General features: G+C 43.2%; 1 protein-coding gene across 4 annotated transcripts in view; it reads left to right on the top strand.

Moving 5' to 3' along the window:
• CEP112 (centrosomal protein 112) overlaps positions 1-15,709 on the top strand; it is a 378,610-nt gene that overhangs the window by 345,547 nt on the left and 17,354 nt on the right. Inside the window, exon 25 of one of the 4 annotated variants that reach the window (XM_058675352.1) lies at positions 2,750-3,106. The exons of the other annotated variants lie outside the window; for them this stretch is intronic. Coding sequence (XP_058531335.1) covers positions 2,750-2,815 — 66 coding nt within the window. The 3' untranslated portion in view covers positions 2,816-3,106. Of the gene's footprint in view, positions 1-2,749; positions 3,107-15,709 lie in introns of those variants that run through there. 4 annotated transcript variants of the gene reach the window in all.

Raw genomic sequence — 15,709 nt, 5'->3', positions numbered from 1 at the left:
TCCTGGCTTCATATCGGCACAGCACTGGCCATTGCGCTCACTTGGGGAGTGAATCATTGGACAGAAGATCTTCCTCTCTGTCTCTCCTCTCTGTATATATGACTTTGTAATAAAAATAAATAAATAAATCTTAAAAAAAAAAAAGACGTTAGCAATACACCATCCCAAAGGGAGCTTGGCAACATCACAGTAAGATCATATATGACAAGTACTCTCCGATTTTATGCAGATGTAGTAGAGGAGGGGACATCTGAGTTGGACCTTAACAGTTGGATCGTTCTAGACAGAGAACAGAATGAGGGAAGACTTGAAGTAGAACATGCTCAGAAGTATGCGGAGAGATTGAGTAAGATCTTGGCCAGAGGGCAACTTCAGTGAGGAGGAAAACAAGATCAGAAGGCTAGTTTCGTTCATTTCATCCATTAAAAAAAAAAGAGTAGAAAAATCCCTTTGTTCTTGATCTCCTTCTTACTAAACACTGTGGAATGTGTGAGGACAATCAGTGGCCGATCTGGATGCAATGCTGAGAAGCTCAGTCATTTGTCAGAAGGCAGTTGTCAGCAATTGAGCTTTTTTTTTTCTTTGCTGGGAAGTGTTACATGATTGAGGTTATACTTTACAAAGATTAATCTGGCAGCAACAGATAAGATGAGGAAGAGATAAAAGGACACCAATTTAGAAAATACGGCACTAAAGCCCACGTCACAAGTAAAATACAGAAGGCTTGAGCTGGATGTTGTCAAAGAGAGCATGAAGGAAGAGGCTAACATGGAGATTAGTTTAAAGGAAAGATGCTACACTTTAAAGGTAAATGAAAGAAATGTGTTGAAAACACTACCAAGTTTGTGCTCTAGTATGCTGGCATACAGCAGACACTGATATTATCATCTTCTAGATGCTGCGTCTGAGATGTTAAGCAGAGGACACTTGTCTAGACATACATAGTTTCTAAAGAGTCCTAGGAACTGGTGTTGAGACCCAGTGAGATGCGTGCCCACTGGCAACACCAGCATCCCACCTTGGAGTGCTTGTCTGGATCCCAGCCACTCTACGTCCGAGACAACTTCCTGCTAATGTGCCTGGGAAATCAGTGGAGGATGGACCAGCTACTGGGCCTCCTGCCAAGCACATGGGAGGTGTGGATGGAGTTCTGGGCCTCTAGTTTGGCCCCATCTGTTTGGAAAGTGAACTGGAGGATGGAAACTCTCTATGTCTCTCCCTCTATCTCTGTGTTTTTCAAATAAATAGATTTATTTATTTATTTTCACTGGAAAGGCAGATTTACAGAGAGGAGAGACAGATCTCCCAGCCAGTCGCTCACTCCCCAGCTGGTCACAATGGACGGATGGACGGAGCTGAGCTGGTCCAAAGCCAGGTGCCAGAGCTTCCTCTGGGTCTCCCATGCAGGTGCAGGGTCCTAAGACGGGGTCGTCCTCTACTGCTTTCCCAGGCCACATGCAAGGAGCTGTGTGGAAAGTAGACATGAACTGGCACCCATATGGGAGCCTGGTGCATGCAAGGGGAGGATTTAGCCACTGAGCCATCTCGCTGGGCCCAAGATAAATCTTTTTAAGAAAGAAGGAACCCTAAAACTGTGAACATGATCAAGAAACACCTTGAGGGGGAAGCAGCAGAGTCCTGCAGCAAGTAAATAATGTTGACAAGAAAAAGGGCCTTGGGCAGACCCAGGGGCAGGACCACATCCACAAAAGCAGAAAGGAAGGGAAGGATGCAAAGAGAACTTAAAAGGAATAAGGAACAGACAGGACAGAGTTCTTGCCTAGCTTTAAGCCTCTGTCATCTCCAGGTGCCCATGCACGCTTGTTGATTGGAATTGCCCGGTCAAGACTTGCTGACCCAGGCCTCATCCTCAGTGCAGCCCTGCCCACCCCCCATCCCTCCTCCATCTGAACTCCTGTAGCACTTCCTGTAGCCTTTCAGGAAAGGTTGTCAAATCATCAGACTCCCATGGGTGGGAGCTGAGCTCTGACTATGCCATGGTGATCCTTGTGCATCCACAATTAGCCCAGCGTGTGGCCCATGTGGTACTCACTGGTTAATGGGAAGAAAAAGGGACAGGGGAGGAGGAGGGCAAGCGGGAGAGGAGAGATGGAGGAGGGGGAGGGGAGAACAGAGTCAAAGCATCACATGCCAAAAGGAGTTCGAGCATGAAGAATCGCAGACGCCACCGACCTTGGGTAAGGCCCTTGGTATCAGGCCTCCTAAATGCATTACAAGAGACATTCTATGAGCATATTCTTATCTTGATGTATAATCAGATATTCTTGTATCATTTTCATCTGGGTGATCACTTCATCTGCGATGATCCTCCAGATCTCCTGGTGGCTTCTCTGTGGCCCTCAGCTATTCGCCAGGCATGATCATATCAACAGGGTTCGCAGGCCACACAAAACTAAGACAAAGCAAGATGCCAGCACCCTGCCATGCAGCCGGCTTTCTGTTCACCTCTAAAACAGGGCAGAGTTTTCATCACAATCTATCTCACAAGATGCCCTCAAAAGACCAGAGCACCAAAAACATCCAAAGAATTCTTTATTTCCTGTACAAATGAACCATGCTTTCTGCTGACCGCTCCCTGGATTCCTGAGTCCTAAGGCTAACGTTTGGTCTCCTCAGGACACAGAACTTTCAGGTGCTGCCAGCACCTTTGGAGGCCCCTTCTTGGGCCTGTTACTCTGGTACAGTTACTGCTGTTTGTATTTCCAAAGACTTTCTTTGCCTCTCACAGTTCCCAGTGGTGTGCTGGAGAGCAAGATGGATAGATACTAAGAGAACCAGAAGTCCGTATATGTAAAGTTCTCATTGGATAGTACTGCCCACCTTTAAACCACCTGCGTCATCACCAGGGTAATCAGCAAGTCTGTGGGGTCACGGGCAGCCTTGAAGAAGATGATGCTATGGAGACAGTAAATCAATAGAACAATAATCACAACCATTGCTTAAAAGAGGAATCAGTCTTCTACAGATTCCCAAGCCTTTAATTTCTATTTTCCATAATGAATCTTAAAACTTTATAGTCCTAGCCGCTGTTGGCTAACTTGTCTGAAGTGAAATCTATTTAAAAGTACCAACAAATCAAAACGCTGTTCTCTCCCAAAGCACATTATGAAAACAAGAATAATCATTGCATCAGAAAAGAAATTCAAAGACTTTTAGTGACTTTTAATGTTTAATGGTTATTATTCTGGCTTGTTTGGAGTGATCTTAATAACCACAGTTTATTTACAAAATTTAGACTAATTCTTTTGTTCCCAAGCCAACAGAACGCATTTGTTCCCGGACAGCTGGTATGATGCATCGCTCTAAGACTTAAGCTGTTTGAGGAATAGAATCACATTGAATTTTGGCCACATCTTATTCTCCACGAGAGTTTGAATCCTTGCAACTGTTTTCTCCCTGGGGGGTGGGGATGTGGGTGGCAGGGGAACATAACACTTGAACCGCAGTGTCAGGGACATTAGTAATTTTATCTAAAGACAGATGTCAGCAAGATAGTTCTTATCTCAGTGGGTTATTCTGGTGGATTTTCATGGTAGAGAGGTAAACATACGCACCTCACACCCTGCTGCTGCTGATATACAGTGGTCACAGCACCATTCTCCAGGGATAGCCTACAGAGTCAGTGTGCTCTGTGCTCCATCCCTGCTGTCCTCAGAGCCCCCTCGTTCTGAACCTCACTGGGCTTGCTGTGCTGCCGAGGAGAAAGGAGGTGCTCTGCTGCGCCTCAAAGCCGGAGAGTCAGCAAAGCACCCACCGCGTCTCCGCAGCTGTTTCCCGTTAAAGCGTTTTCTGCATTGCTAAAGTGGCTTTAGGGCCTCGCAGCGAACGTGGGGGAAGGAGAGCCACAGGATTGCACGGGCTACGGCCAAAGCTGGGGGTTCCAAGTCACACAGTGCCTGCCCAGGGCTAGGTCTCACCTCTTATTCCCGTGAGGCACAGATGTGATTCCATATCCTCCTATCTCTTGGTTTCATTTTTTAAAATCCAAAAATAATTTCATCGACGTGGTGTATGTCCAATTAGTCAATTATGGAGGCACTGGAAGAATAAGACAGGAGCAAAAGCTTACAATCAAGATGTGTTGGATGCTGTATTCTGACACTGGAGGGCATAGACGGGTACAGCAAGTTAGCCCCTACTGCTTGGGACAGCCACAGCCGGTATCAAGGTGCCAGCTGAAGGCCAAACTACTTCGCTTCTAATCCAGATCTCTGCAAATATACTTAGAAAGCAGTGGGTAGTGGCCCAGGAATCTGAGTTTCTGTAGCCCACATGTGGCCTAGTGTTCCTGGCTCCAACCTGGCCCAGCTCCAGCCCCACCCCAGATGTTGCCACCATTTGGGGAGTAAGCCAACAAATGGAAACCCTCCTTGCAATTCCTTTTATTTTGCTATAATCCAGCAAGAAAAGATCCTTTTCCTTTTGGGAAAAGTCCATCTTATGTATTGGCAAACAAATGGCAGCACAGGATGTTTAGATATATTTCAGTTTAAATCAGAAATAAGGAGTTCCAGTGATAATTTTTTGTAATGCAGCAGACAGTTTGGAAATTAAAAAGTCTATTTGAATATGTTTTCCCTGTAGACAGTCTGTGGTATTTCTATCCAGAAAGACAAAACATTGTTATAAAATGTTCAAATGCAAAGAATAACTTGTCATATTAATGGAAAAAATTAGGACCAGTGAAGAATATAACATAATTGCCAATATTAAAAATTCATGAACTATAGGCCTATTTTGCAAAATCTTATACCCAGCTGTCAGTGTAGTCCTGTATTCTAGGAGCTTCTATTATTATAATAAAGAAAATAGTTTTAAGATCCATTTTCAGCCTCATACATAAAATTTGTACTCAGGTTTATTCAGAAATGGTGAGAAACCAAACGCAGAATGCACTCTGATGAGCGATTTCATCATTTTTTATTATTAAGGAAGGAAGGAAGGAATTGCATCGTGTTGGTCTTGGCCTTGACAGACATGTGGTGTGGATGGGAGCCGAAGGGATCTTCCCAGCACAGGCAGGAAGCAAGATTGCTAGGAGGGGCACAGACAACTGCCTTGAAGGCTTGCCCTGATTCCCATGGAAACAACAGCAGGGAGAAAGGAGTTCAGGACCCACAGGGTAATGCCCCAGGCCTAGTATCTCCCCCTGGCCCTGCAACCAGAGCAGCCATTGGTCCAACTTCTCTACAACTTCACATAATATCAAAATGGTTTCTCCAGAAACAGTGTGAAAAGCCAGCCAGAATGATCCCAAATGCTGCATTTAATGTATCAGATTTTGAGGCTTTTTACTAAATGACGCGGTAAATCAAAACGTGTCATAGTAATTGAATGATAGCCCAAAGTGAACTCTTTCTATAATAAACTCATAAGTGAAACTTCCAACACTCGACTCACCATATGTTACTGAGTACCTGCTGTACAGACTGGATATACCTTGATGTGCAAAACACTCTTGCCCTTGTGGTGTTTACATGTTAGTGATTACTTCTTTATAGCTTTGGATTTTCTACATGAATTTCAGATGCAGTGTGCCCATTTCTAGTGTCTTCCAGTCCATGAACATAGTACATCACCCTGCTTTGTCCCAGCATTCTTTTTCTGTTATATTTTAAATTTCTATGAATATGTCTTCCATATATCCTGTTAGACTTACTCCTAATATTTGACAAAAGGCTGCTGTTTTCTGAAACTGTGTTTTATCATGCTTTGTTGCCAACTTAGAAGTACAATTGGCTATTTTTTCATTAACTTTTTTTGAAATATCCTTATATAAGAATGTTACTTTATTACTTTTATTTCCAGACAGCCAATTATTAATACTATTGAGAGAAACATACTTTTTTCACTTAATGAAATGCCACATTTGTCAAAAGTTAAGATTCCGTATATTAAGGAGATTCAGAAGTTCATGGAAGATGGAACTGAAAAACAGTGTACATTCTCTGCAGACTTTTAGAAGCCTCCAAAAAAAGTTGTACAAATAAAATATAAGACTTTCTTTTCTTTCTTGTTCATCCATTTCCTGCACAGCACAAACAGGACATTACGGTATGAAAGCATGAGCTCCAGGCTCACATCACCCAGGTTCAGATCCTAGCTCTGCCACTTACACTTATTTGCTGCTATGGAGTCTCAGGTTACCTTTCTTACTTTGTCTCACTGTTCCTATCTTGAAAAAAAAAAAGATCCATAACTATACTTCCTTTATAAAGTTTGTGTGAGGGTTAAATCAGTTATTACAAGTAAAACCTCTAGAAATGTAAATTCTACCTATGAGAGAAGTTTCCTGTCACGTGTATTTAAAAATTGTCTTCATTAAGCTTTTGCTATTTACATGAGTCTTGGACTGAGTTTATAGAGTCCCCTTTTAAACATCCCATTGATCATATGGTCTGGTTGGGGTTACACTGAATTTTTAAATTATCTTAAGAATAACAGACATCTCTTCAGTGCTGAGTTGTCTCAGGAACGTTACATCTCTCTGCAGCTCACTGGGTCTTCTTTTGTGGCTTGAAATTTATCTTCATTAGAACATGTGGTACATTTCTTGTTAAATTTATTCCTGAGTGCACTATGGTATTTTTTCCTTTTATGAATGTACATTGTTTTTTCTAATAATTATTGATGGCATTCAAGGAACTATTCTTGTTTTTATAGACAACCAAAAAATGTTCCAATAATCTTTCAGTTAATTTCTTAAGTTTTGTAAGTGAGCAATTACATTATTCCTTAACAGAGATAAAGTTTGTATCTTCCTTTCCCTCTTTTATTCTTTTGCTTGTCTTATTGCACAAATAAATTCTCTAGCTTGATATTGAATAGTGACAGTGATAACTTTATACCCTTATCATTTACTCGACATTAGAGAGAGAGCCATGTTTCACTGAACATAAGCATTCTAAGAGGTTTTGATGGTAACTTTAGTCGGGTTCAGGCAAACCATCACTCCCGTAACTACTTGTGTGTGCATTTTTTTTATTTCCACTAGACTCAGCTGCTTTTGAGAGCGTACAAAATGTTGTAGTAGGAATGTTGTATACCGACATGCACATCCATGTAATTGATGCATACATTACATGTTTGTACAATATATGTACACATGTCATATATACACACACACATATTTATTCTGTGGTCAACTTCTGCCACTTTGAATATAAACATGACTTATCTCCAGTTGCTGCAGTGAGCTTGTACCGATTAGACCAAGACAGAAATCCCTGGAGTCCTCTTGACATGCAGAATGGCAGCATCATCCACTTTCAACTTGTCCTTTCATAGTCGTGCAGTAACTTCTTGGCCCATTTCCCTTAACCCTGTCATAGGCACTATTAACATCATGCAAGAGCCTCATCTCCAAGGAGTAGCATTTTCCCGCTTTAGGGGGTCGGAGGGTATGTCTTCCCTTATTGCATATTCACACTGCCTCCCAGCTTCCCCTTCTGAAGCTCTCAGGCTGTAGTCATGGGTTCTTTTGCGAGGCAGTCACCCTGTGGTCTGACCTTCAGATTCCTGGCCCACCAGCTACTGTTTTCCTTTTGCCACCTGCTTCCAGTGTTTCTCTTTGTAGCCAGCTGCAACTGTTTGTTTCACCCACCCCCTCCTGAGCTAAACAACCTCGGGGCACATCTGAGAAATACATTTTCCCTTAGAAATAGAGCAGACATTTCTCCACATGCTTCCAGTCCTTATATATTCTATTTGTTATTTTCACATATTTCTTGTGAGGGCAGCAGTGTGAATTGATTCCCCAATCATTTGTGTTGGGCTTAGTCCTAATACTCCCCACCAACTGCCACAGCGTGCATTCAAGCACTTTTTGCACAGAACAGGCAACCACTTGTACATTGCGTACGTAAATAGTGCATTCCCTACATTTGTGGAGTTGACGGACGGTCAAATTTCAAATTTTGAAGTAGTATCTACCTCGTTTTCATTCATCTTTAAAACGACAACATTTTGCTTCTATGTACACTGCCCTTGCTGACTTGGTTGTGGTCTATGTGAAAATATATGGGTTGATTGTTGCTGGTTCCACTTCTGTGTGGCTGTGGCATTCAGGAGCATCCCAGTGGAGGTGCAGTGGGGTTAACTGAAAGCTAGGGAAATGCTCAGTGTGGTCTGAAGTTGGTACTTTCCAGAATTCATTCCTTAAAACAGTTGGCAAATAATGAAAAAAAAGTGTCTCCTTGGTGTATAGCAACATATTGCCAGCAGATAGAAAACTTTCTGAGAATGTCAACTATGAGTTTTTAAATTACAACTGGGATATAAAAATATACCAAAAGTAACAGGACCCAAACAGTGAGTTGAAATCCTGCCTGTTGGGCAATCCTAGCTATGATATCTATGCAACCATTGTAGTATACTCTGAGTGTATTTTGAAAATGACACAGCACAAACATTTGACACCCTCTTTTAGGCATCAATAAATCTCCATGAAGGAGTAAACAGATTATTTTTAAGAAGAGGAAGAACTCATTCACCAAGCAAACATTTCTGTGTACCTCAGGAATCATTAGCACCAGACTGTAAGGGAATTGGATCAAATATTTCCTTGGAGTTCACAGCCAAGAGAAAAGACTCCTGAAGTGAACCTGCCTTGACTTCTTGACCCAGCATAACCCTATATTTCTTCTCCTTTTTATTTGTTAAAGGTTTGTTTATCTGAAAATCAGAGTTATTACACAAAGCAAGAGAGAGACAGAGAGTGAGAGATCTTCCATATGCTGGCTCACTCCCCAAATGGCTACAATGGCTAGGGTTGGGCCAGACTGAAGCCAGGAGCCTGGAGCTTCTTCCAGGTCTCTCACATGGGTGGCAGGTACCCAAACACTTAAGCCATCTTCTGTTTTCCCCAGGCACATTAGCACGAGCTGGATCAGAAGTGGAGCAGGCAGGACTTGAACCTGCACTCCCATATGACACAGCAACATCACAGACAGCTTTGCATGCCATGCCACAGTGCCAGCGCCTGCTCCTTACTGAGCCCCATCTTCTCAACCTCTTTTACTGACTTCCAGTGTTTCAACTTCCCAATGCTATCGCATGTTACCTCTGCTTTATGGTCTCTGTTCTCTGCTTCTTATACTTACATGTTCTGTCTCCCTCAGAAATACCATCTATCCCCATTGACTTCAGACCTCATTCTTTGCAGTGATTTCCAGATTTCTGTTCTCAAACTCGGGTCCTGCATTGGTATCCCTATGATAACTCATGCATCTAAATCTGGCAGGGCAAACTCAAGTCCAAGGCCAAACATTCTTTAGAAAGGAACTGTTTACCATAAAATCTAGGTTTTGTACTTCACCTAATAATGGAGGCTCAATGTCACAATATCTTTTTGAAAGGGAAGAAAAGTATGTCATTAGTAACAGGCAATAGAAATAGAACTTGTATTTAACACCAGGTAAGGTCAAACTGCAGTGTGGTTTCAGTGAGGTAGGAATGACAAAATCCTGAAAACTAAAATTATGGAAGCAAAACTTTCTACTGCAGGCTACCTGTTACCTCTTGAAATGGTCATACATCAGACTTTACCAAAAAAAGTTCTGAACATGAGAACAAGGGAAAGATTCTAAGTAGGGTGAAATAAAGGAGAGGCCATAGGTTCCAAAGAAAAGGGTCTCCTTAGGCCCAGTGCTGCCCTTGGCGTCAGAGAGACCCATCAAAACCTGTCTGTGGCAAAAAGGATGAACTCTTACAGTGAGTTAATAGGGTGGAATTGAGGGAGTGAAAAACATACAAACTTAAACAAAACAGGGAGGAAATAAAACTCGTCTCATTCTGTCCCAGGAACGAAGGGAATATATGCCTAACTCTGCATTGTCAGTGTGATTTTATTCATTTTCAGTGTGTGTAATCCCAGGAATGCTGCTTCCCAAAACCACATGTGGTGGGGTGGAGGGAGAAAGTTCGCTGCCTTCTCTGCCCTTGTGGTTGTGAATTACGTAGACTCCCAGTGCCTAACTATAAACTGAGAATTCCCCGGGTGTGAGGAATCTAGTTCTGAAAAGAAAAGTGCTCAAATATAAGTCTCTGAGGTCATCAGCTCTCCTGACTGTTTGCGGGGGAGGGTAGCATGCATGCCCATCAGCTCAGCACACCTGGAGGGCTCCAGGATTTGTCACAGAACATGCTTTTGTTTTGTTTTGTTTTTTTAGCACTGAATTGTTTACAAACTAAAGACAGAATGTGAAAAAATCAGGCCCATCAACAACTTAGAGCTCATGGAAAAGGGTTAAGTCTCCCGGAGTGTGTGAAGAGCAGGTCGGCCACCGCGTGGTCATCAGTGTCCAAGAATTTCTGGGTCCCAGTGACATCTTTTTTGTTCCTCACCATTCTTTACATTGAGATTGTCTTCCATGTGCCTGTATTACAGACTGATCTTAATCAGCCTTCCATCTTTATGCAACTAGATGTGAGAATTTTGAAAAAAAAATCCCTATATCAAAACTCATGGTCACCCTAAAATGTTGCTAATTTTTAGTCTCTGTGAGATTCCCCACCATCGCCATTTTTAGGGTTGTGTTTTTTTCTGCATAAGGACAGTAATGTCTTTTTTTTTAAGATTTATTTATTTTTATTGGAAAGGCAGATATACAGAGAGGAGGAGAGACAGAGAGGAGGATCCTCCGTCCGATGATTCACTCCCCAAGTGAGCCACAACGGCCGGTGCTGCGCCGATCCGAAGCCGGGAACCAGGAACCTCTTCCAGGTCTCCCACACGGGTGTAGGATCCCAAAGCTTTGGGCTGTCCTCGACTGCTTTCCCAGGCCATAAGCAGGGAGCTGGATGGGAAGTGGAGCTGCCGGGATTAGAACCGGCGCCTATATGGGATCCTGGCGCGTTCTAGATGCGGACTTTAGCTGCTAGGCCACGCCACCGGGCCCAGACAGTAATGTCTTAAGAATTTATCCTTAAGATAAATTATAGAGGTACAAGAGAAAGAAAAAGAAGATGTCTTGCTAGTACGCTACAGTGAGAGTACATTGTGGCCAGTCTCTTAACAGATAGCAACTAAGAAAATGTCTTTGTCTCCCTCATGGCCCTGTTCTTGTGATCATGCTCTGCAAGTCACTGGGCTTCTACTTCGGTTCCCTGGACATTTTCCCAAGCTTGTTCAACCATTAGCCTTCTGGACTTCTGGGTTTAAGTACTGTCAGATCACATTTAAATCATGTGTTAAGGCTTGGTGGGTCCATCATTGTCCTCAATTTAAGAGGCATTATAAAGGTCACGACATTGCTACAAAGAAGGTGGCACTAATCCCTCCCTTTATAAAAGGGAACACAGTGGTGTGCATTACACCAAAGGGACGAGCCCCAGCAGCGCCAGAGCCCGAGAGCCAGCAGTGTGCTCATTTCCTGCACCCGCCCTGTGTACCTCCAGGGATGGGTAGTACAAAACCAGATGTAAACTATTTCTCACATAGTCCTCTGACTTCGCATTAAATTTCCCTCAGACCAGATGCCAGTGTTTAAAGAATATCCTGAAGGGCCCAGCGAGAAGGAATTACTCATCATGTTTCATTCATCTAAAATCTGAAACGAAGACTAGGAAAGTACAAAGAAACCAAAATGCCTTGACTGTGCCTTGCTAGAGTGTAAGAATTCAAAAAGAGTATCACCTCACTTGGGAAAGCTCCAAGATGGAGTGCTCTTTTTCTTTAATTATCAACTGAATGTCCTATTATTTATTAGCGCTTTTGAGGAAAAACAAAAGCAAACCATCATAATTTCTTTTGCAAAGCAGCTTGGCTGTGTCTTCAGGAGATTGAGCAACACTTGCTTTAAAGTGGCTCTGGCCTTTAATCGCTTCCATTTACTTCTTTGATTGATTTATACCTTATTCTCTGCAATTATTACTTTGATGTCTTGCGTCAATTAAGACACACCAATAACTAAACCCCTACCCTTTGTGTAGTTCTTCTCTGTGGCGATCCCTAGGAACTAGCAAAAGTTCCACCACACGCAGAGGCAACGGAGCCCTGGATTATACCAAGGCCAGTCATTAGCAGATTATCAGCAACAACAGCTGCTTAAGTGTGTAGGTGTCCCGTGAGATGGAAACCAGGGGCCTGGAAAAGGTTTGCCAGCAGCAGAGAAGAGAGGGTCTGTTCAGGTTAAATAGCATGAATTTGTAGTTGACCTTATCCAAACAGTGTGTGTGTGTGTCCTATCATTGCTGTTTACTTTCTGTGGCAGCAGGAGATAGCCTTGGAAGGAAACAAGCAGGTGGCATGGAAGACCCAGCAATAGAAGATTTTTTGTGTAGAAAGGCTGGGTTAGGTCAGCAAGAACAACACAAGGAACTAACTCAGTAATTTGGAGAGTGGAGAGACCCTGGAAGAGTGGTAAGAGTTGGAATGTAGGTCTGTAAGCAGTGAGGCAGGGTATCTGGAGATGGGGGAGGTAGTTTGAGAGTTAAGACAGATTCAACACCCAAAGAGATCCATTCAGATAATAATATTTGGCTGACTTTAATTTGAGTGGCCCTCATTTCCTCTCTGGGGGAGGAGTTGGGCCAACTCACTGGCAGTAAAACCTAGGCTCTTGGCAGGGAATCTTGGCAGGGAATCCAGTCATACTATCTCTTCTAAAAAAAATGTTTTGAAGGTAGGCATATTAAGCCACTGCTCAGGAAGCCTGGAACCCATTTCAGAGGTTCTGGTTCAAGTCCTGGATATTCTGCTACCAATATTGTCCCCTGGTTATGTGACTGGAGAGCCGTGAGAACAGTGAGAACAGTTCGAGTGCTTGGGTCCTTGCCCTCCTTGTAGGAAATTCAAATGGAATCCTTTGTTCCTGTCTTTTGCCTAGCCCAGCCCAAGCTAGTGTGGGCACCTGGAGAATGAACCAATAGATGGAAGAGTCTCTCTCTCTGTCTCTCTGTCTCTCTCTCTCTCTCATCACTCTGCCTTTCAAATAAATTAATTAATAAATCTTTTTGAAAAATAAATTATTGCTTGAATCTCAAGCTGATATAAACATTAAGGAAAATTTCTCAGTTCCTGTAACCAACTGTAGAATTGCCTTCAAGGAGGCTTAACCAATACCTCAAACTATGTGCCCAAAAGCCAGTTTTTCTCTCACATCTTTTAGCTGCCCATCCTTGTTGTCAGCTGTGTTCTCTATGAGACACTCTTTCATCATTAAAGAATGACTGTTGTCAATTCCTGGACCTGTGTTCCTAAATTCAAATCTACAGAAGAGAGAGAAGGTTCCCTCCATGGCCTTTCCCACAGAAGCCCTGGGCTCCTGTCTCATGGATCCTGAGTGCTAATTCTAGCAGGCAACTGGAGCAGGTGGCAGGAGCTGAGGCAGAAGTCCATTTAGGAGGCCTGGTTAATAATGTACGTGCCCTTGGAGACTTGTGGCCACTGGAGACTGACTCTGCGATACTAAGATGGGGAATCCTCTCCCGAACAGTCCAGTTGTCTCCAACTGCTGGGTTGAAGCCACTAACATACCTCTTGTCCTTACTGCCACGGCCTTTGACTCGATGGAGCTGGACTTGCAAATGAGAAGGAGAGCAGTTATACAGAGTAGGAGTGGAAACAAATGTGTAGTATGGTAATATGAATCATTAAAAATGAAACAGTATTATGAGTTGAATGTTAGACCTTCCTCCTCCAAAAGATTCCTGCCTTGAAGTCCTGTTCCTCAAGGTGATAGTATTTAGACGCAGGGCCTTGGGGAGTTTTGGGGGCCAGCTTGATAACATTAATGCTATCATAAGAAAGAGAATCTTGCTCCAGCTTGGCTGTGTAAGAGTAGTATAATAAGAGGGCCTAGCACAGTAGCCTAGTGGCTAAAGTCCTCACCTTGCACGAGCTGGGATGTCCTGGTGACCCCACTTCCCATCCAGCGCCCTGCCTGTGGTCTAAGAAAGCGGTCGAGGATGGCCCAAAGACTTGGGATGCTGCCCCTGGTGTTGTGGCCACTTGGGGAGTGAATCAACAGACCCAAGATCTTCCTCTCTGTATCTCCTCCTCTCTGTATATCTGACTTTCTAATAAAAATAAAATTAAAGAGAGAGAGAGAGAGTAAATAAGAAAGTATCCAACCGCAAGCTGGGAGGAAAGCTCTGTCCCAAACCTTTGTCTTGACCTTGGCTACTTCCAGAACTGCGAAGGGGGCTAATGTTTATTGTTTAAGTCTCCCCAGCTGGTGGTATTTTGTTACAGCAGACCACTGGGCTATGACAGGAACGAAGAAACCAAAAGTGTCAAGAGAGTTCAGCAGGAACTTTGAGTTCTGGGTCATGTTACCAGGCTTGAAGGGCAGGAAGACTGCTGGAAACCACCACATTGCCTTGGACTGTGCCCTTGCTATCAGTGACACTTTACACCCATTTCATCACCAAGTTGTGTTATTTATACCTCCAGAATGTTCTGGAATTCTGTGGATCTTCATTCTCCCCACTGCCATTTTTATGTGGATGAAAAGAGTATCTTCCCTGAAACACTTCTGTCATCACATTGTTCCCCTGCTCAAAACTTCCTGGTTCCTGTTTAGTTCTCAGACAGCTCTGTCACACTGGAGTCGCAGACTGGCCGGGGTTTAGTCCTTTGCGTTGCTAGCCTTTCTAGGGAGGCCCAGGCCTGAGAAGGCTCCCAGCTCCACACCAGCTGTGCTCATTTTTCTTTACCTTCTGTTTTGTCTTCCACCTGGAATTTCCTTTCACCACACTTCTCCCTTCTAAGTACCACTTGAATTGGAAGCCAAGAGATCTCCTTCCACAGAGCTACCCAAACAAGCCCATGCACAAAAAGCTTTTTCTCTTGCCAAATTTCTATTTTACTCATACAATTTCTCCAGAGCTAGATGTATAATTTGTGGACTGATTTTGTTTGTCAAACCTATACATTTATATATGAATTTCTTGAAGGCCATGGGTTAACTCTCCCTTTGAGTTCTGCACAGGTGTTGACTGGTTCTGAAAACCCTTAAACACTCAGCATTGTTCCAGAAAGGCAAAGAAAGACACTGCTTAGAGTGCAGGTATGCAGTTCTGTGCCTGCCATGAGCTGGCTTTCCTAGAGGCAGCTCTGCCGTCCTAGCGGTTTCTCATCTAACCCATCAGTATCTCCCATCCTGATGGCTTTGAATAGCTTAACTGATGAGATGAGGTGGGTGGCAAATTCCTGAAGTAGCAATTAGCAGGTCTGTGTGTAAGACTGACCACTTTTCTATGCCTTGCACCTGATCCATATCCAGAGTTCTTAGGGCTGCCATAAGGGACACAGAAGCTGTCAGGCTATTCCTTAAGTAGATTGAATGAAAGTATAGATTAACCTGAGTTCACGGTAACCGCCCTTATATTTCCCAGATTGTTGGACATGACTAAATGGACATCACCCATTTGCAGTACAGGGACTTCACATCATTTGTCATAACATTTAAAACCCGCCAAAGGCCAGAAGGAAGCAATACTACTTCAGCTTCTCATAATGAGGGAAAGAAGTATTTTGTCAAAAACAGTGATAGAGAAAGTGGAGTTTGCATAAGAGAGAATAACATACTTATCCCCCCAAGTCTCAGCCTTTCTGCTGCCTCCATCAGTTCTAAATCCGTGCATAAGATAAAGAGAAGGAATGAAATTGTTATGGAGTTCTAAGTTAGCAACTTGGGTACTCCAGCTACACCAAAAAAGCCTTCTGATAGAAGCCTCTGGTGGC

This window comes from Ochotona princeps, chromosome 17, assembly GCF_030435755.1.
Source record: "Ochotona princeps isolate mOchPri1 chromosome 17, mOchPri1.hap1, whole genome shotgun sequence".
NCBI classification, from domain to species: Eukaryota; Metazoa; Chordata; class Mammalia; order Lagomorpha; family Ochotonidae; genus Ochotona; species Ochotona princeps.
This window is presented reverse-complemented; position numbering and strand designations above follow the sequence as displayed.